This window comes from Mustela nigripes, chromosome 6 (assembly GCF_022355385.1).
Source record: "Mustela nigripes isolate SB6536 chromosome 6, MUSNIG.SB6536, whole genome shotgun sequence".
NCBI classification, from domain to species: domain Eukaryota; kingdom Metazoa; phylum Chordata; class Mammalia; order Carnivora; family Mustelidae; genus Mustela; species Mustela nigripes.
The window spans coordinates 123,580,193-123,602,883 of NC_081562.1; the positions used below are offsets into that span (position 1 = coordinate 123,580,193).

The window sequence follows — 22,691 nt, forward strand, 5'->3', positions numbered from 1 at the left end:
AGCACAAAGAAAGAACAATCTACTGAGGTAGATTGCATTATTGTTTCCAATCCACTCTACACCCTTCCTCATGTAAAAGTGCAGTGTTCTCACTACAGGGGTTGGAATAAATTTACTCCAAAACTGGGCGTGGCCACATGACTTGCTTTGGTCGATAGAAGGTTAGTAGACATTACACATGCTGGTCCAGGTAGGAAGAGGAGGCACATGGAAGAGAACTGAACTCAAACCAAAGCCTTGCTCTGACAAACCTTTTTAATGACACTGGCCTGGGCACAGCCTACCCAGAGACCCATGAGTAAGAGAAAAAGGCTTATAGAGCAATGAGCTTTGGGGTCATTTGTTACACAGCATCATTGTAGCAAATACCTTTCCTTTGGATACTAAGTTATAGCAATGAAATTTCAGACACTGGAGCAGAAGACCTTATAAGCATTCAAAAAGGAAGACATAAGGGGTAACTGGGTGGCTCAGTGGGTTAAGACCTCTGCCTTCGGCTCAGGTCATGATCTCAGAGTCCTGGGGTTCTGGGATCGAGCCCCACATGGGGCTCTCTGCTCAGCGGGGAGCCTGCTTCCTCCTCTCTCTCTCTGCCTGCCTCTCTGCCTACTTGTGATCTCTCTCTCTGTTAAATAAATAAATAAAATCTTAAAAAAAAAAAAAAAGGAAGACATAAGACTGGTGTGAAATAATAGAAAATATATATATGTTGACCACTGTCCCTGGTTCCTGGCACAGAGCTCTTAAAATCCTTGTAATTTCATAAGTGATAAGAGCAGTAAGAGCACCTTTTGTTCCCGTATCTGGTCTTTGGCCCCAGTTTTTGCTTCTAAATCCCTTAGAATTTCCTGGGTGACAGGAGTGTCTTCTGTTCTGATGACTCCTAGGTGAGGACTGGTTGCCAGAAAGACCAAGCCATGATTACAAGCTTGGAATTTTCAGTCCCACCCCCATTCTCCAGAGAGGGAAGAGGGGCTGGAAATGGAGTTAATCCATCATGGCTATATAGTGAAGCCTCCATAAAAATCTCAAAAGTAGGGGCACCTGGGTGGCTCAGTGGCTTAAAGCCTCTGCCTTCGGCTCAGGCCATGATCCTGGGGTCCTGGGATCGAGCCCCACGTCGGGCTCTCTGCTCAGCGGGGAGCCTGCTTCCTCCTCTCTCTCTGCCTACTTGTGATCTCTGTCAAATAAATAAATAAAATCTTTAAAAAAAAATCTCAGAAGTAGAGGGTCAAGAGAGCTTCTGGGTCAAAGACGTGGTGGTTGCTGGGAGAACAGCATGTCTAGAGAGGGCGTGGGATGTCTGTACCCCTTCCCACTGTCCTCTATGCATCTCTTCCATCTGTATATTCACCATGTCCTTTCATAATAAACTGGTAAGCAGTAAACTGTTACCCTGAGTTCTGTGAGCTGTGCTAGCAAATGAATCAAAGGTGAGGAGGTGGTCACAGGAACGTCTAGTTTATGGCTGAACACTCTGAAGCACAGATGTCAACTTGGGACTTGGGACTGGCATCTAAAGGGGAAGGGGGAAGGCAGTCTTCTGGGATTGAGCCCTTATGCTGCAGGATCTGACACAACCTCCAGGGAGAACAAGTCAGAATTGAGTTCAATTGTAGGACACCCAGCTTGTGTCAGAAGCGTTGTGAGCATAGTAGGGGTGTGAGAGTGGGGGAAAAAAGGAAGCATCTGACGTGTCTTCAAGCTTCTTAATCGTTACAACTGCAAACAAAAAGTCAACCAAGCAATGTCTTCAAACTTTAGAAACAGAAGAATAAAGACATTTTCACATGTACAGAGTTTCCAAATGTTTAGCTCTTGTGAACCCTTTCTCAGGAAGATTCTGGAAATCATGCTCCATCAAAATGGGGTGGTAAACCAAGATAACACATGGAATAGGGGAAGCCAACTATCCAACAGAGGAGAGAAGTAAAATGGCCCCTCACAGATGATGGTCAAGTGTGAGGCTGGGATAAAAGCTGTATGCCAGGCATAGGGCACAGCCTTTCAGCTTCAGTACCTGAAGGTTATTTAGACAACTAGGGAAGAATTGGGGGTTTGAATTTTTGATAAACATAAAGAAAACTAAACAAATGAAAGAGGAAGACTATTGGGGCACCTGGCTGTCTCAGTTAGTAGAGTATGTGACTCTTAGTCTCATGGTGATGAGTTCAAGCCCCACATTGGGCATGGAACCTACTTAAAAATAAGACTATTATCTCCAGCAATAACAAAAAGCTGTGCAAGAAAGGGAAAATGATCACAGTTTAATAAATTGCTCACCTGTGAAAAACGTTGATAAGGTCCTAATAATGTGAACCATAAATACTGATCTAACCATAATTATAACACAAATGTAATGTAGTACAAATGTATTGTAATACAAAGGTGTGAGAATACCAAAATTCTCCATGGCTCTTGCATTTCTCATGTCGTGTGAATAAGGACATGAGAAACGCCCTTTATTCTGGACTGTATTTTCAAGGATGTTTGTATGCCGAACAGCCTCGGAAGACAGAGATTGTATCTCCTTGTGCAGTATATGCAGAGTAGTTACTAATATAATAAAGATAGGTCTCTATCTGGAGTAAAGCTCAGGCCTGCTTACTACCCCTTACAAAAGATTCGGGTTCCCTCAAGTCAGGGCTCCCCTCCTGTAAAGCACGCCCACTGCATGTACAGGTGCCACATGGCCTCCCGTGTCGCCCTGTGGAGGCTGCGGCTGGGAGTACCAGTACTGAGATGCCAGTACTCTCGCTGCTACATTGCTCTGTGTAATAAACCCTCCTTCGCTCTACTAGCATCCCTAAGCCTGTGCCAGGCAAACTTGCTAGCTTCCAAGTAGCACACAATCTTAGACCCTTCAGTTTTGACAAGCTATATTTCAAAGGTGGGGAAATGAAAAGGACATACAATGAATGTAAAGGAAGGAAAAACAATGAGATCTTCGATTTCAGTGGTGGAAAGTAAACAAATAATTCCTCACACAAGGATCAAAGAGTACCGGTTCAAAAATAGTATTTAGAACCTTGGAGGTAAGTACCCCTCCAAAAAAAATCAACCAAAAGTGATGAAAATAGCTGCTTCCAGGGAAGAAAAATATGGTAAAAATCCTTGAAGAAAGGGATAACATCCAGAGGATAAATGAAGAAGACTGGCTCTTGTTTTTTAAAAAAAAAAAAGTACCCTTGCACTGACATTTGCAGTGTCTATCTTTTTTATAGCACTTTCAAAACCTGTGAACAGGAATTGGATTTTATGTCTTCTTGTCCTACTTGTATAAAAGGACTGATAGTGAAATGATCAAAAATGGTATTACCATCACAATAGCTATCAGTTACTAAGTACTTACTGTATCCTGAGCACTGTTCTCTACATGTATTAACCCTATGATATTATTATCCAAGTTTTATACATGAGGAAACCGAAACACAACAATTCTAACCTAGACAGTGCGGCTCCAAAGCCTGTACCCCACATCCATCTGGAGAAACAAGAGGTGTCTATAGTAGTCAGGCCCCTGGCTGCTGCAAATGTTCAAAACCTAACTGAAACTACCTTGAGTAACGAGGGAAATTTATTAATCCATGTAAGCAAATTGTATTAAGAAAAGAGTAGTGTTTTCAGAGTTAACTTGAATTCACTGTGACTCGGGTCTAAGTTCTTAGGTCCAGATGTTGGCCTTATTATCTCAGCCTTCTCCAAGATGCAGGACAGATGACCCAGAATCTCTACCATATCAAACTTACAAGCTATAATTCAAAGAGAAAGAGAATGAAATCACAAGATGCCACAGCACACCCATCAGCTTAAATCCAAACACTTAAGAACAGCTTAAGTCCAAAACACTGACACCACCAAATGCTGGTAAGGACATGAAACAAGAACTCTTTTCCTTACTGGTGGGAATACAAAATAGTACAGCCATTCCAGAAGACATTTTGGCAGTTTCTTTTCTTTTCTTTTTAAGATTTTATTTATTTGTCAGACAGAGAGAGAACAAGCAGGGGGATTGGCAGGCATGGGGAGAAGCGGGTGTAACTATAGGAAACCAGCTCTAGCCAATGATAGGGAGACAGAGTGTTCTGTGTGAGTTCCAAGAAGTTACTGGTTCCTGATCAGGTAAAGATCTTCCTTTGCCTGTACAACAGACATCAGACCTAACAGGCAGCAGCCATCTGTGAAGCAGAATGACACGAGCCACATGAAGAAGAGGGCAGAACAGGACAATGGAAGGAAGCTGTGTCCCTAATTGAACTGTGGAAGCGACCTGTCTTACCTCTGGACTTTTTTCTTTTTCTTTTAAGATTATTTATTTATTTATTTATTTGAGAGAGAGGAGGTGGGAGAACTCGAGCACATGAGTGGAGGGAGGGGCCGATGGAGAGGGAGAAGCCCAGAGTTTCCCTTGAGCAGGGACCCTGACGTGACCCCAAGTCAAATGCTTAACCAACTGAGCCACCCAGGTGCCCTGTGTACTTCTTATATATGAGAAAAAAATCCAGAGTCACTGCAGTTTTTAGGACGTGCTGCAGAACGCTGGGATCTTAAATGATACAAATAGCTAACATCACTTTTACCACCATCTGTAGAAGTTGTAAGTTATGTATTTGTATTAAAAACACAAATCCTGGGGTACCTGAGTGGCTCAGTGGTTTAAGCGTATGCATTTGGCTCAGTTCATGATCCCAGGACCCTGGTATCAACCCCCAAGAATCTGCTTCTCCCCTTCCCCCTGCTGATGCTCTCTCTCTCTCACTCTATCAAATAAATGAATAAAATCTTTAAAAAACAAACACAGGGGGGCACCTGGGTGGCTCAGTGGGTTGAGCCGCTGCCTTCGGCTCAAGTCATGATCTCAGGGTCCTGGGATCGGGTCCCGCATCGGGCTCTCTGCTCAGGGGGAGCCTGCTTCCTCCTCTCTCTCTCTCTGCCTACTTGTGATCTCTCTCTGTCAAATAAATAAATAAAATCTTTAAAAAAAAAAAAGAATTCTATAAAAAACAAACACAGGGGTGTCTGGGTGGCTCAGCTGGTGAGGCATCTGCCTCCATCTTGGGTTGGGATTCCAGGGTCCTGGGACTAGCCCCACACTGGGGCTCCTGCTCTCCATCCTCTTTCTCCCCCAACTCCCCATTTGTGCTCTTTCTCTCAAAAGAATAAATAAAATCTTTAAAGAAAAAAGAACACACCAAAAAAACACAAATCTTCTCAAAATATTCTACCCAGGACCAACTGTTTATATTTAAGATACCTCGGCTGAGTACAGGTGCACTGAGTGGCTGGTGGAAGCCATCCATTTGGTCAAAGAACGGAAACTAAGGTTTTGACTGGATCAATAACACTCTCAACCACATGACTAAAGGAGTTCTGCTTTATCCCACTTTTGGACTTTTATAAAATTGTATCTAATAGCGTGGCTCTATTCTGCAGTCAAATGCTCTACCACTGAGCTATACCCCCGCGTGGCTCTATTCTGAAAGGGCATGATTACTTTCTATGAATTCCCAGTAACAAGCGATAAAAACCATGACATTTCTCATTAACCTTTTATTTTTAACATAGTTTTACAATAAAGAAACAGAAAAGAAGTAGATCATTAAAAAAATACCAGCTGTCAATTTAAAATTTTAAATGAGGTTCTTGTTAAACAAAGCAGTAACGCTATATCCTATAATTACATCTTTACTTATATATATAAGAACTGTGTGCAAAGTGCTGTTCAAACTATAAAATAAGACTTTGGAATAGGATACAAATGGTTATCCCTAGAAGTTAGTCACCTCCCACTGCCTGTAATAAATTACAACTGCTTACATTCTTAATTTACATTTAGTTAATTTATTTACTAATGAGAAAAGCCACCATTTTGATACCAAATTGATAATCTAATTTTTTAAAATAATCCCTGATCCACAGGTCTAAATCTTATTTTTACATATAACTCAGTTACTTGCTTCATTTTTTTCCCCTAAATAACTAGAGAACAGTTTTTAAAAAGCAAATATTAGTAATCCCTTTAGATAGATGCATTTTAATCAAGATGTGACTGAAAAATTAAAAATACCAAGTTACATGAAAAAAAATAAGGAAAAAGAGTCTGGGGAAAGCAAATTGTATTCTTATACTTTTTTCTTCAAGCAAACACAGAACCACCCTCTATCCTAGGGATGGATTACTTTCTTATTGAAAACACTCTGAACACACAATGCTTAACCCAACATCATACATACCGAGAATGCTTAAAAATTATTTGCTACTATGCCTTCGAATGAGAGACATCTTTATGGTACAAGGTACATCTAAATGAGTGGAGTTTTGGAAGGTTTACAGGAGGAGTGATCCCAAACAAAGCCTTCACGGATCTAAAGTACAGTCTTTTTAGTCTAAATGGGGTGGGGGGGACATTTAGGTTTACATTAGTTGGGTGTGCCTTACTCATATGGAAGCACAGAGCCTGTCAACTTGCAAATCCTTCCATCACCCCTGTGAAATAGGTGTATCTCAAATATTATACCCCGAAGGAAAAACGGAGGCACTAGGAGGTTAAGAGTCCCGTCTGTGTAGTTTGCCAGTTGCAGAAAAGTGATTTTCATGTGTTTCCTTTTTGACCTTTGTAAAAACAGTATAAATAAGTTTTCATTTTATATTTCAAAGCACCCTATGAAGCAGAAACAAGATATCCTCAGTTAAAGAAAAGCAATTACAAAGGAATAAATGTATATGATAGAATAAAATCTTATCAATGATCTACAGGCTCAGAGTATACTTTCAGACCTACTTGAAGCCAATTCTTCATCATCCCTGTCAGCGAGTAATGTCTAGTTTGTGTTCATGTGTAAAAAGTAAGCCTCGTACGTAGGGCTCTACTCTATAATAACGATGCCTGAACACTAAGTCAGCACTATGAATGCCAGGAGAGATGAGGGGCAGCCCACAGACTGGATGTGGAGAACATTCTTCCAGCAGTTTTCTACTCCTTGGCATGGCAATTCAGTGACTAAGATAGAAAGTTGATTTAATCTCATTTGAAATTCACGCCTGGTTTGCATTCTTCCTCATAGTTAATTTAGAAAATTAAAAATATCCAGTTATAAATCTCATCTCATTATCACAACTGTACCTTGGAAAAGCAGCTTATAGTTCTCTATGGGAGATAATCAGGTAAACATGTTACCAAACAATAATTAATAATTTAATGTCCTTCAAGTTCAAGGGTAGGGCAAATCTATGTATGCTACTTATAACCTAGTTGAGATTAATTATTCAAGTATCAGCAATATTAGTCCTTAAAATGTTATCATTTGTGTAGTGCAAAATATATATATGTATATATGTACACAAACCAAACTATTGGACGACAAAATGAAGTGTAATCATCACAAACTGAGATTTCTCGTGAGCTCCACATTCCATTTCATTCTGAGGTCATTCAGGCCCAGTAGTCTTCTTGGGTAAAATACCATTTCCTTCAGTTCAGTTTTCTTTTAAAAGAAAGTAAAAACCAATTTCCTATAAATATAAATGCAACCTGAATACAAAACACATCCATGCCAGAGAATTCTCTGAACAATCACATATAATAATATTCACATTCAGTAGCAAACCATAAAATTACCAACAGTCTTTAAGAAATTACTTCTCATCCTTTTCTAAGTTTGCTTAATGCAATTCAGAGTTCTGGGAATTATTTTATAACTTGAAAACGCTGTGAAACAAAAAAGCTGAATAAGATTACAAAAGCCTGATAGATGTATAACCTAGACTATTCATTTAATCGACACATACTGGGGCGCGTAGGGGGCTCAACTAGTTAAGCGTCTGCCCTCAGCTCAGGTCATGATCCCAGGGTCCTACAATCAAGTCCCGGATAGGGTGCTCTGCCCAGCGGGGAGCCTGTCTCTCCCTCTCACTCTTACTGCCGCTCCCCCTACTGATGCACTCTCTCTCTCTGTCAAATAAGTAAATAAAAATCTTTTTTTTAAAAAATCAACATAGGGGCACCTGGGTGGCTCAGTGGGTTGGGCCGCTGCCTTCGGCTCAGGTCATGATCTCGGGGTCCTGGGATCAATTCCCGCATCAGGCTCTCTGCTCAGCAGGGAGCCTGCTTCCCCCTCTCTCTCTGCCTGCCTCTCTGCCTACTTGTGATCTCTCGCTGTCAAATGAATAAATAAAAATCTTTTTAAAAAATCAACATATATTTTGTGTCTGTTACTTTCCAGGCACTGTGCCAAGCACTAGGGATTCAAACATAAATGAGTCAGTCAGGCTCTCAACTTTCAAGAGAGCTCTCAGGTTAGCTTGGGGGTCGGGAGGAGACATAAAAACTAACAATTTGGAAGGCAAAGTATGACAGTTTTATTGATAGCAGAGTGAATGAGTGACTGGAGAAGGGTAGGCTTATTAGCACGAGTCGAAACAATTCACGTATGATCGGAAGTCTGAGAAAGGTCCCACAGCTATAAAATCTCTCTTCCCTCCTCAGAACTCAAGATGCCAAAATGGCTGAAACGTTCTCAGCACACATTCATTCCTCACCTTGGGAGAAATGCTCTTATGCAACTCCTTGGCGGGAGTAATATTTTAGATAATACCATCATCCCTTATCTTCTGTAGAAAGTCTCTTAGGTATACTTCCTTGGCGGGCATGATATTTTAAATAATCAGATCAATTTTCACATAACATAAGGAGAGCCCTCAAGGCACGAAAGGGAAAAAAAGGCCCCTGGAGCTAGAACAGAATTGTGCGTGGCCCTTTTTTTTTTTCCTTGAAGATTTTATTTCTTTATCTGAGAGAGAGAGAGAGAGAGCATGTGCATGCCTGAACTGGGGCGAGGCACAAAGGGAGAGGGAAAAGCAGACTCCCCGCTGAGCAAAGAGCCCAAATGGGGCTGCGACTGGATCCCAGGACCCCGAGATCATGACCCGAGCTGAAGGCAGATGCTTAACTGACTGAGCCACCCAGGCACCCCCAGAATTGCGGATTGGTTCCAAAGACTAAGAGCCTGAGGGAGGCTTTAGCGAAACCTTAGCAGGAAGGTGAACAGTTAGCAACACTTACTAAGAACCCATGTGATGTAGATTACTAAGCAAAATCCTCTGCAGATTTACAAAAAAGCACACAACTCTCTGAACCCTCAATCTTCTCCTGTAATAAGGAAATAGACACAAATCGCCATCCGTATTTTCGGAACTTTCGAATGTTTTTCAAGGCTCTTCCTGAGATCTTTGTGTCCTTCTTTCTTTTTAAATGAAATTGCAAAATGTAGGATATGTGTGATAAGAGAAGAAAAGTTACAGAAAACACCTGATTAAGGGTAGAAGGAAACATCATGCCTTTCGCCCGGCCCGCTCAAGGATCTGCTTAGCGGTACTGATGAGGTCTTCTCCCCTCCTAAGAAGCAGAAGCCTGACTTTTCCAGGCAGGACCACCTCCCTGAGCTCCACCTGAAGAGTGTTCATGCAGAGATCCTCCCTACACCTACTCTGTTTCTAGAACCTCTCTACTGAAAGCTCAGTGCTCCAAAGACTTTACATGTGTATTTACGGACCTGGGCAGAATGAAAAAGAAAAGTGGTTACAAACATCCTTCCCTTCAAAGTAATAGCTCAAGAGTAGTCTTTTGGACTTAATAGGGTGGCTTTTAGTATTTTACTTAGGATAATTTTACTAGAATGGTCAGGCTGGGGACCTGGGAAGAGGCAGAAACACAGGAGGCTCCGCAGGGCCAACTTCTGAACAAGTCTGCAGGTGCTACTGTTCATGCCACATTCAGAAAAAATGTCTTTTCTGGTTTTGGGGTTTTTTTTTTTTTCTTGATCCACTGCAGAGTGATAATGCAAGCAATATACTTTTTTTTTTTTTTAAGATTTTATTTATTTGAGAAAGAGGGTGCATAAGCAGGGGGACGGCAGGCAGAGGGAGAGGGAGACCAGACTCCCCGCTGAGCAGGGAGCCCGAGGCAGAACTCGATTCCAGGACCCTCTTTGATGACCTGAGCCAAAGGCAGACGCTTAACAGACTGAGCCACCCAGGCACCCTGTGAGCAATTTACTTTGAATTTAGATTTGTCTATACTGGGGAGAAAAGAAAATCAAGCAGTGGACCTCACGCACTACTTTTGATATTTAAGAAAACATCTTTTCAGGGCGCCTGGATGGTTCAGTGGGCTAGGCCTCTGCCTTCAGCTGGGGTCATGATCTCGGGGTCCTAGGATCGAGTCCTGCATCGGGCTCTCTGCTCAGCGGGGAGCCTGCTTCCCCACCCCCTGCCTCTCTGCCTGCCTCTCTGCCTACTTATAATCTATCTCTCTGTCAAATAAATAAATAAAATATATTTAAAAAAAAATCTTTTCAAAAAGTTTACCACAAATAGACAGCTGCTTATTTTAAATATATATGGAACATTCTCAGGGTACCTGTACCCAGATGCCTATTTATTAAATAAAATGGGGGGAAATTTTTTAAAATAAATAAATAATTAAATAAAACAAAGCTTTCTATATCATACAGTACTTCAATGTGAACTCCTACAAATAGTGGGCATTCAGCCAAGCACTCTGCACACATTTACTGAGAACCCACTACATGCCAGACACTGAGAGGTCGAGGCACAGGACGGTCCCTATTATGAATAAGGCACACCCACTCCTTTCCACACCTTTGCCACTCTAACTGGATTTCTGGATCTTTCTCCTCATCTCTAACACAGAACCCATCTCCTCCAAACCATACACACTGTTTTCTATTTTTCATTCCTGTAACTGTCAGATTAAAAAATTGCTACACACTTTCAGATGAAAAGATGTCTAAGTCCCCTCAAGGCTGAAACATATTTGCATATCAATGACTCTACCTTCAACCCCAGTTAATTTGTTACGTATATAAACAAATAGGTAAAAAACTATCTCATCGGGAACACCTGGGTGGCTCAGTGAGTTGAGCATCAGAGACTTGATTTTGGCTCAGGTCATGATCTCAGGGTCTGAGCTCAACTGGCCAGTATCAGACTCCGTGGGGAGTCTGCTTGAGATTCTCTCTTTCTCCCTCTGCCCCTCCCCTCTGCGTGCTCTCTCTCTCAAATAAACAAATATTTAAAAAAAAAAAAACAACTATCATCAAAATGCAGTTGCACAGTGGTAAATAATTGGTAATTTGGAAAGACTAAACACTTAACACATTGAGGGGCGCCTGGGTGGCTCAGTGGGTTAAGCCGCTGCCTTCGGCTCAGGTCATGATCTCAGGGTCCTGGGATCGAGTCCCGCATCGGGCTCTCTGCTCAGCAGGGAGCCTGCTTCCTCCTCTCTCTCTCTCTGCCTGCCTCTCTGCCTACTTGTAATCTCTGTCAAATAAATAAATAAATCTTTAAAAAAAAATAAAATAAAATAAACACTTAACACATTGAAAACTTAATGAAGATTCAACGAAAACAAAGTAGAATATTAATAGGGAGAGTTTCTCCATTCAGAGACATCTGGAAGCAACTGAAAGGGATACTTAGGAGAAATGGTATAAATGTCTATCAGTAAGGAGGATCTTAAAAGAATGCTTACAGAAAAACCATAGTTTTTGGTGACTGCTGAAGCAGTCCTTGTTTTTTCTGTCTTTAATAAAGTGACAAGCTATTACAAACTTTAGCCTAACACAAATTATTAACCCAAGTAAGCTTCAGGGTTTTTGTCTTGTGCCAAATTCCTCTAGTCTCCAATCCTCAACTTTCAACAAAGGAAACATGAAAAGGCACTTTGAAATACATTGCAAAATATGTCAACACCTAACTTTAGTGCCACTGTGTCGTGCTGCTTGAGTCTAGCACTCTTACTACATAGTGAAAAGAGACTGGCTTCTTTTTCCCTTTATTTATCAGGGAAATTAAAATTTAAAACACTGTGTGAGGGGCACCTGGGTGGCTCAGTTGGTTAAGCATCTGCCTTCAGCTTAGGTCATGATCTCAGGGTTCTGGTATCAAGCCCATGTCGGGCTCCCTGCTCAGTGGAGAGCCTGCTTCTCCCTTTCCCTCTGCCTGTACCACCCCCATGCTCTCTGTGTTCCTAAATAAAATCTTAAAACAAAACAAAAAAACACAGTGTATCACTAAACCCAACCATCATGGGAGATGTAAAATGTGTGAAAAGAAGAAAAGAAAGGACTTAGACTAAGGTTTATCGAACCCTGACACTCACCTTCCACACAGCTTAAATGACAGCTATACAAATGACTTAGAAAAGAGGTAAATAACACTGTGAGAGCAGTTTTTGTTTCTGAACTCCTACTCAAGTTTTTTCAAGTGGGCGTGTGTATTCCAAGAACGTGAATGTACCACGGAACTTTAGTTCTCTTACGAACATAAGTCAAACTGTCTTAACGTAAGCAGAAAGCAGGAAGACTGAAAGGATTCACCCAAACCCCGATGCATTTTGGTTTCTCTGCCATCAGGTATTATCACAGGAGCACTTAACTAATTAGCACTAACTAGTGTGCTGCTTATCCCTTTCAGAGAAGAAAAGGGCAGATGTCTCCTTTTGGCTTTTGGTAGGGAGTACAGTTAATAGTTAACTAGGGAGCTGGGTTCTTTGGTAGAAGAACCACATTCCCCATAATTATTTAAACTTAGAGATTTTTAAAAATGGGTTTTGACTGCACATATATTAGAGAGCACTGAAAATGATCAAATATCCCATTTCTTCTCCCCTGTCTGTTGTTACTTAATGGGAAATAGTGATGAAATCACCAAAAAGGAAGTAAGGCCAGGAGTGGGTTAAGCAGTACGGTGATCAATATGCCCACCCATGTGAAGTAATTCAGTTTACATAGTGTCTTCAAAAAAATGCTTTAAGGATTTTCTTGAACCCAAGAGACTGAGCCTCAGGTTATTCCTAACCTAGGCAATCTCAAGAGTTCTTTCAAGGGTCCCAGTATGTTCTCAGATCTATTTGAGGCATCTCCTGGCATCCCAAACTGGAATTTTGGCCTTCAAGTTAGAAAAATCTCTATTTCTAGGGGTGCCTGGCTGGCTCAGTGAGTTAAAGCCTCTGCCTTTGGCTCGGGTCATGATCCCAGGGTCTTGGGATCGAGCCCCGAATCGGGCTCTCTGTTCAGCGGAAGCCTGCTTCCACCTCTCTCTCTCTGCCTGCCTCTCTGCCTACTCGTGATCTCTGCCTGTCAAGTAAATAAAGAAAGAAAGAAAGAAAGAAAGAAAGGAAAGAAAAGTCTATTTCTAGATAGTCAACCATCAGGCTAAAAATTCTCTGAAATGAAATGAAATAATGCATCCAGGCATTATTCGTCTCCCTACCCATTGTCTATAATCCTTTAAAGTTAGCAAAGGGCCAAAATAAGCATCAGACTTTCTTTTTTTTTAAGCCTAACAGATACCTAGAAATCCACTAGATATCATTTCCAAGATAGTTTGGGTCTCAGGATTGGTACAGAATGTTCAGTATGACAACATCCATATGGAGCTATCCTCTTCACTGCTATTAAAAGCTCTGTCTGCTATACACTTTAAGACTCTGCACACTATTGTCAATTATAAAACTAAATTACCTTCTCCTTCTTTGATAATATAAATGCACCAACCACTGGGCAATAAAAGGCCATATGATAGCAAAAGTTAATGCACCAGGAGACATCTCAAAGGGCCACCAAGATGGTCTCTGAGGAAATAAAATAAGCTAGTCACAAGTCTATTACACATTGCATGTATAAACATAAAAACATAGATATTTCCTAGTTTTAAAAATATAAAACTTAATAACAAACCTCAGTCCTGCTAAACAGAAGGGAGATATTCTGTATCTTAGAGCATAATTCAGTAAGCAGACTTTCAGGAATACTTTAGACTTAAACACACAGCAAATATAGTTTCACTTCAAAGCTCTTCAGGGTAGATTTCATTTGGAATACTTTAAGAACCTCATATAATCTAAATTCATTTTAAGTTATTTGAAACCTTGGGACTTAGATTTAAGAAAAGACTTTCTTACCTGTGAGGGAGGCTGATTACTGCTCTGTAATGTTGATGATTTTGCCTATAAATACAAATGAAAGTGATTCAGCTTTGACAATAATGAGAAAAAAATATTAATTTTTCTATTTCCAATTTTTTTTTAAAGGCTAAAATATTAGTTCATTCTGTGAACCATGCTTTGTTGTCCTGAAACCCATACTGGCAAAATAACAAGGTCCCTAAATTGCTAGCCAAATTAACACCTTTGACATTTTATATTAATAGTTCAAATTATATAAAATTATCAAAATAAAACCTCAAACTTATCTAAACCATTACTTCTTTTATATTGTTATTAAATTACCTAGTCAATTTTTCTTATTCTTTAATTTCAAAAAAATTACCAATTTACAAACACATCTGAGAACCACAGCCTTATTATGAAATTTATAAATCATATCTGAAGATCTGTTTTGAAAATTCATGTTAAGTTACACCACAAGAGGTATGATAAATATGAGAAATGAACTGTTAGTGTTATAGGTTTGTTTTTAAATTTTCTCCAGCTTTATTAAGATATAATTTAAGCTATAATTAATACATATATATGTGATGATTTGGTACATATATACATTGTGAAATGATTACTATAATCAAGTTAATTAACACATTCCTCACTTCACATAGTTACATTTTCTGAGGGGAGAAACAACTGTTGGTTTTTTAATTAGATGTATAAACTAAGCAGAAAATTTTCAAATTAATTTAGGAAACTTATATTCCAACTTGGCTCACCCAGAAAACAAGTTTCCTTACACTAATTGTTAGAAATGTATTACTCTAGTTTCTCCATTTATTATAATTTAATAGAAATGGTATGAGGGGTGTCTGGGTGGCTCAGTTGGTTGAGCATCTGCCTTCAGCTCAGGTCATGATCCCAGGGTCCCAGGATCCAGCCCGGCATCGGGCTCTCTGCTCATCGGGGGAGCCTGCTTCCCCCTCTCTCTCTGTCTGCCTCTCTGCCTACTTGTGATCTCTGTCAAATACATAATAAATAAAAAATCTTAAAAAAAAAAAAGCAGCAATTACTAACAAATACTAAGGTAGAGCCAGCACTATTAAATGCTAACTATTAGCAGATTTTTTTTCAAAGTATTAAAAGGTCTGAAAGGCAAATGAAGATTCCTAAGGACCCTTGCTTCCATCTAAGTAGCACTGGGACTAGTTGTGTAACAAGCATTGTGATTTTTTGCTTTAATGATATTTATCCATACATGTTGTTGAAAAAAAAAAAAGTCAGTGACACGTGTGAAAGCACAGTACAGAGGACTTTCTTCAAGGGACTTTCTTCATGGGTACAGGGGGCTTCTACGGTAGGAGACAGAAGGGGCTCAACGCCCAGTGCAGCACGGGCTAGGGGAGTTCCATGTCAGCGAGTAGGGCTGGGATCAGTGGATGGAAAATTCCTAATAAGAAACATCAGGGGTAAGGTAGATTCTAGCTAAACCGACCTAACAGGATTGTTGCTGAAGTCGGGCCAGAGTGATCTCAGACATGACCAGATTGCTGGTGGAGGATGAGGAGCCCAGCTGGTTAAACTGACTGGGCAAGGTTCTTGATAAAACCGGATTGTACATGGAAGAAGAGAAGACACGGGCCTAAGGAACGTTCAGGAGTCTGATTCAAGTTCCGTCGAGCAATGAACCTTTGTCAGTATCACTGGCTTTCACGTAATTTAGATGTTCTATTCACCATTCTATTGCTAGATTAAAGTAAGAATTACTGAATTTTTTTTAAAGATTTTTGAAAGGAAAAATCCCAGATAGCTGTAACCATTGCAAAGAAAATATGAAGACAGAGAATTATTTAAGTGAGGACCTCTCTCAAGCTGTGAACTTCCTGAGGGAAGAAAAAACCATGCTGGCTTACGGTATAATTGCTATTACGGTCACAGTCATTATCTCATGGGACAATATGTAAATGTCACAGGAGTGTTCCAGGCACTGTACTATGCATTTTACTTCACCTTCTGAACTTTGAGACAGGCATTATGAAGCAGGCATCACTAGTATTTCCATTTTATAGATAAGGAAACTGAGGCACAGCGAAGTAAAGAAACCTGACTGAAGACCACACAGTGGAGCCAGGATTTGAATGCAGGTAGTTTGTTCCAAGCTCTGCCACATAGTGCTGTCTCCCCTTTCCTTTACATGTCTACTGCCTAGGAAAGTATCTGGCTTGTACCCATTCAACAACTATTTATGCGGCGCCTGGGTTCCTCACTCAATGAAGCATCTGCCTCCAGCTGGGGTCATGATCCCAGGGTCCTGGGATCAAGCCCCACGTCAGGGTCCCTGCTCAGCGGAGACCCTGCTTCTCCCTCTCCCTCTGCTTGTCACTCTGCCTACTTGTGCTATCTCCCTGCCAAATAAATAAAATCTTTATAAAAAATTTATATGTCTAACTATATTTATTGAGTGAATGAACCTCAGACAGCTTACTGTGATGGAAAGTGCACTGTATGAGAAATCTGAAAAGTTTAGTTACAGAGCTGGCTCTGCCACTAATGTCACCTTCTTTGTCTGCTGAACTAGGGGTACTGAACTAAGTTTCTTTTAGTTCTATCAATTTATTTCTTTTATTCATCCAAATGAATATGCAAATTTTAGGAGAAAAGTCCTTAACATGTGAGCATCTTTTTTTTAATTGCTTTATGTAAGCTAAGAATATAAAAGAAAACTAAAGAAAAAAAAATCCAAAGGATTTTTAGCAGAATTTCAATACCATTAGAGACATTAAACATTTACAAAATACTCTAAAAAAGTCATAGACTAGGGGCTGCTTCTTCCTCTGCCTGCCACTCCCCCTGCTTTGCTTGCTCACTCTCTCTCTCTGACAAATGAATAAATAATATCTGGGAAAAAAAAAATTTTAAAAGGCTGACCCAAAAGCTAAGTGCCACTTAATAGAAAATTTTTCGAGTGTAAAATTACCAGTAACTATGTTGGAGGCAAAGTAGAGTATTAAGTATCGGAAGAATAAGAGAAAAAGAGCTGATAAGAGGTCCCTGGCTGGCTCAGTCATTGGAGTGTTGGTCTCTTGATGCTGGGGTTGAGGGTTCGAGCCCCAAGTTGGATGAACAGATGACTTGAAAATAAAATCCTTTTTTTTTCTTTAAGATTTTATTTATTTATTTTTTTTTATTTTTTTTTTAAAAGATTTTATTTATTTATTTGACAGAGAGAGAGATCACAAGTCGGTGGAGAGTCAGGCAGAGAGAGAAAGAGAGAAGCAGGCTCCCGCTGAGCAAAGAGCCCGATGCGGGGCTCGATCCCAGGACACTGAGATCATGACCTGAGCCGAAGGCAGCGGCTCAATCCACTGAGCCACCCAGGCGCCCCAGATTTTATTTATTTATTTGAGAGAAAGAGCACAAGCAGAGGTAGGGACAGAGGGAGAGAAAGAGCAGACTCCATGCTGAAAAGGGAGCCTGATGTGGGGCTCGATCGCAGGACTCTGGGATCACGACCTGAGCCAAAGGCAGATGTTTAACCGAATGAGCCACCCAGGCGTCCCAGGCCCGTCTTATTTTTTTCAAGACTTTTTTTTTTAAACTAATCTCTACACCCAACATAGGGATCAAATTAACAACCCTGAGATCAGGAGTCACATGGGCACCCCGGGTCAGGCTCTTACTTAAGTAAACAATATTTTCAAAGGTAGATCCTTTTTATTTAATTTTTTTAATTACTTTATTTTTTTGAAGTAATCTCTCTACCCTACCTGGGACTTGAACTTATAACCCAGACATCAAGCATTGCATCCTCTACCGACTGAGCCAGCCAAGCGCCCCTAGGGCCTTTTTATTTTTAATCATTACATTACATTGATTTGTGTAAATCTGATCAACACAGGTTACACTTACATGGTATTTTACAGGATCAGCAGTAAAAGAAGACAAATTTGAAAGCTCACCTGTGAAGCCGTTAGCGTTTCCAGTTTATGAAGTCTCTGAAGGACGTTCTGCATGTCCTCCTGCAAGCGCATGAGGACAAGAGCTATCTGTTCATTGAGGCTGCCTCTTGACCCTCTGTCGGAGCCCCAGCGTTCCCCATCACCTCCGCTTCCTACTTGCCGACCCTTGGATCCTTCGCTCATGTGTGGCATTCTATGCCCTATTTTAAGAGAGCAAAATAAGGTAGTTTTATTTTTTTTAAGATTTCTTTAAGATTTTTTAAAGATATCTATTTGAGATAGAGATTTTATTTATCTATTGGAGAGAGAGCGAGCACGAGCAGGAAGGAGAGGGAGAAGCAGGTTCCCCGTGAACAGGGAGCCCGCTGCGGTCTCTATCTCAGGACCATCTCAGGATCCATCTCGGGATCATGACGCAAGCCGAAGGCAGATGCCCAACCAGCTGAGCCACCCAGGAGCCTCAAGGTAGCCTTAAATAATTCTTATAAAAGAAGCAGCAGTGCACTTTACTCATTTTCCTCTGTTATTTCTTTGAGGTCTAAATCTCCAAAGCGGAGTACAAGCAATCAGGACGTACACAAAATACCGGGAGCAAAATAGTAGATACATAAGCTTCTATTTATATTGATATACCCGAAGTTTTCCTTGCTAAGGTTTTATAATGTACTTAGTACACCAGTACATGACTAAATGCATATAATTCACACATAATTTACATATTTGGGGTGCATTCTCAAAAATTCCTTACTAATAAGGTAACAAGATGGAAAAAATTTGAAGACTGCATTTTTTTTTTGAGATTTTATTTATCTGTTTGTCAGAGAGAGAGAGACCATGAGCAAGCACAAGTGGGGCAGCAGCAGGGAGAGAGAGAGGGAGAAGCAGGCTCTCTGCTGAGCAAGGAGCCCGACAGGGGCCCAATACCACGACTCTGGCATCATGACCTGAGCCGAAGGCAGACGCTTAACTGACTGAGCCACCCAGGAGTCCCTGAAGACTACTTTTTTAGAGTATTAAAAGCTACACTAAATAGCTATATTTTCCTTTTTGGTCATTTTTTATTTTATTGCATTGTAAATCTCTCAAGAGGTTTTTTAATGTATTTTTCTTGTTATAAATTCTACTTGTCACTACTATTAAGACTTTGTTATTTAACCATCCGTTATTTTTCCTCTACATATATTTATAGAATTGGCATGATATTACCCCTAACACAAGATTTTGGGTTCTTTTAAAAAAAAATCATCAACATTTATCTGCATCATTAAATTTTATTTCAAAAACACTACAACAGCTACATAAATTAATTCCCCATAAGACCATGAAGTAATTTACATAATTATTATCCAAGTTTGGATAATTAGGATGATTCCAATTTTTGTGCTTATAGATTACACTGTCATGAATGCCTTTCTATATAAATTCTTACCCAAATTTCTACTGACTTCTTTAGGAAAAAGAGAATCAAAAAAGAATTACTGGGTCAAAGGATGACAACTTTGTAGAGGTTTTTTGTTGTTGTTTATTTGTTTGTTTGTTTTTACGATTTTTTATTTATTTATTTGACAGAGAGAGAAATCACAAGCAGGCAGAAAGAGGGGAGGAAGCAGGCTCCCAAATGAGCAGAGAGCCCAAAACGGGGTTCGATCCCAGGACTCTGGGATCATGACCTGAGCTGAAGGCAGAGGCTTTAACCCACTGAGCCACCCAGGCACCCAGTTTCCTTTTGTTTTAAACAATAAAGAGGAACCTGTTTATCTCGTTGCCCTGAAGCAGGATTCCCAAAGGTAAGCTTGCATCCAGCAGTGTTTTTGTAAAAGTGGACTTGTTAGAGAAACAGAATTGGGGCTGTTTGCCAGGTTAAACCCCAAGAGAACACTGAGGTGCTTGATGCCATTTCAAGAAGACTTCTACTCTTGTGTTGAAAGGAAGTAAGTTTTGAAGTGGTTCTTCAAGAAAGGGAATGGAATTTATAAGGGGGAAAAAAGTGGGAAATCTGATCAGAGGCTTAGTTTTTTTCCTACATCCTTAAGAGATTAAGATATTCTGTGAGGGCCTGTCGGTGGCTATGCAAGACCCTAGAGAATTACTCCCGTCTCTGCTCACTTTACTATATTAGCTTTCAAACCAGCCCTCACAAAGACAGGATCAATCAGACCATTCCCAAGTTACAGTAATCTCCACCTCCAGCCATTTGACCCAGTTACTCATTTTTTTTCTTTCGCAGCACTTTTCATCATTTGCAACCAATCTGAATTATTTACTTATTCACTGTCAGCTCCCCTTTACTAGAATAGGAGCTCTGTGGAAGGAGAGACAGTCTCATTCTCTTCAGCATCCCCAGGAACCCAGAACAGAGCCTGACAAAGAACAGCTCAATAATATTTCTTCAATACTGAGGCAGATTTACTGCGAAGCTCATGAAGTTTAACTTCAGGGTCTGGCACTTTATGGACCCCTGTGATTTGCCTGGAGTTGTGCTGTTTTATAGGTTGGGTGAAGTCAGGTTATAAATAGGAAGCCCTTCACACATACAATTTTGGTAAATTGCTTAAGGGAAGGCACTTGAATCCAAGGCTCTAAAAATATGTTGTGATCTTTCTCTTCTTTGTTAAATATGTACAATTTGGCGCATGTGTAAATGGCTATTGTTTAAACAATAATTTTCTTTTTTTTTTTTTAAATACTTTATTTACTTATTTGAGAGAGTGTGTGCACGAAAGTGTAAGAGCAGGGGAGAGGGGTGCAGGGGGGAGGGGGGCAGATGGGAGGGCCAAAGCTTGAGGGAGAAGCAGACTCCCCACTGAGCATGGACTCCATCCCAGGGCCCCAGGATCCTGACCTGAGCCAAAGGTAGACACTTAACCAACTGAGCCACCCAGGTGTCCTAAATGATAATTTCCTTAATACCATTAATTCTCTCTTTTTTCCCCCATGTCTTCATTTGTTTTATATAGATTTTTTTCAACCAGATGCACAGATAATCCTTCAACATTTTATGACCTCATAAAATTATATACAGATTCTCCTTTTTTTAAGTGTACAACATAATGATTCAATATTTGTATATATTACAAAATAATCACAATAAATCCAGTTAACATCTGTCATCATACAGTAACAGATTTTTTTTCTTGTGATGATAACTTTCAAGATTTACTATCTTAGCAAATTTCAAATATGCAATACAGTATGATTAATTACAGTCACCATGCTGTACATTATATCTCTATGACTTATTTCTTTTATAACTGCAAGTTTTTACCTTTTTTTTTTTTTTTTTAAAGATTTTCCTTACTTATTTGAGAGAGAGAGAGTGAGAGAGAGCATGAGGAGGTAGAAGGTCAGAGGGAGAAGCGAACTCCCATGGAGCTGGGAGCCGGATGCAGGACTCGATACCTACCGGGACTCCAGGATCATGACTGAGCCGAAGGCAGTTACTTAACCAGCTGAGCCACCTAGGCAACCTACCTTTTGATCCTTGATGCATTTCACATCCCCCCACCCCACCTCTGCCTCTGGCAATCATCAATCTATCTATCCTCTATAAGTCTTGTCTTCTTTTTTTTTTTTAGCTTGGTCTTTTTTTTAAGACTCTACAAATGAGATCATATGGTATTTGTCTTTCTATTAATTCTCTTTTGTGACAGTACCTATTCATTCCTAACTATGAACAATTCTAAATTAATATATACTTACTTTTCTTCCCCATTCAACTCTATTCTATTACCTGATCCCATTATTCTTAATGTTTACCTTCGTATTGTTAAAATGTTCTTTTATTTTTACTACTTGATTTGTTAGCTTTAAATGCTATAGTTTGATTTAAGTAGGGAAATGAGGAAAAGACAGAATTCACATTTTTACCTACAGTAGCAAATAAAAGCAGAAATGCAACTGGAGGAACCAATTAGTGATTTTTGGGGGGAAGAGGGAGTGACAGAACATAAAGATGGCTACCTCAAAAAACTGTGTAAAACATGTAGCAATAGGAATATTCCCTGCCCCTCAACTCATACCTTCAGAGACAAAATATTATGCCTCGTAAAGTCAAAAGAGAGAACTAGGAGTTAAGAAAAATTGGTCAGATGTTATGTAAGGATAATTTATAACATTCCCTTTGTAAATGGATAGTTTTAATGTCTCTCCTACCTGAAACTTTCCCGTTTTTTCCCGTTTTACTATAGTTTATAAAGAGACTCAGTGAGAAGAGAAAACAATACACACCTCTCCCTCTTCGGACATTAGAGAATTCCTCGTTTTCTCCACCCCGTCTCTCTCGGTGTGGTGCTCCACTGTTACTTCGGCCATCTTCTCCTCCACGCTTTACTTCACCTTTTCCTTCAACTGCTACCACCTGCATATCCCCAATGTTGCCATTTCCAGGAGATCCTTCTTCAGGAAAAGCAGAATTTTCCAAGGGCTGATTGGGATCACCACCCAAGTAATATCGAAGTGGTCCATTGTTTGACGTAAAGCTGTCTAAAGACTACAGATTTAAAACAACACTTAGTTAAAAGCTATAAACATAAGTTTCTATGATAATAGAAGAATTACTGTTCTTATAAAACTTTTTTCATGTTGGGACGCCTGGGTGGCTCAGTTGGTTGGACGACTGCCTTCGGCTCAGGTCATGATCCTGGAGTCCCGGGATCGAGTCCCGCATCGGACTCCCAGCTCCATGGGGAGTCTGCTTCTCTCTCTGACCTTCTCCTCGTTCATGCTCTCTCTCACTGTCTCTCTCTCAAGTAAATAAATAAAATATTTAA

At 40.2% G+C, this 22,691-nt stretch overlaps 1 protein-coding gene across 10 annotated transcripts in view; it reads right to left on the bottom strand.

Moving 5' to 3' along the window:
* Nucleotides 1–22,691, bottom strand: part of ACBD5 (acyl-CoA binding domain containing 5) — a 94,250-nt gene that overhangs the window by 43,331 nt on the left and 28,228 nt on the right. For 9 of the 10 annotated variants that reach the window (XM_059404131.1, XM_059404130.1, XM_059404126.1 and 6 more), the window contains 4 exons: nt 22,150–22,411; nt 17,923–18,122; nt 13,985–14,029; nt 13,545–13,654 (listed from right to left, as the gene is read on the bottom strand). In XM_059404131.1, coding sequence (XP_059260114.1) covers nt 13,545–13,654; nt 13,985–14,029; nt 17,923–18,122; nt 22,150–22,411 — 617 coding nt within the window. Of the gene's footprint in view, nt 1–5,535; nt 7,485–13,544; nt 13,655–13,984; nt 14,030–17,922; nt 18,123–22,149; nt 22,412–22,691 lie in introns of those variants that run through there. The other variant, XM_059404129.1, reaches the window with a different exon arrangement.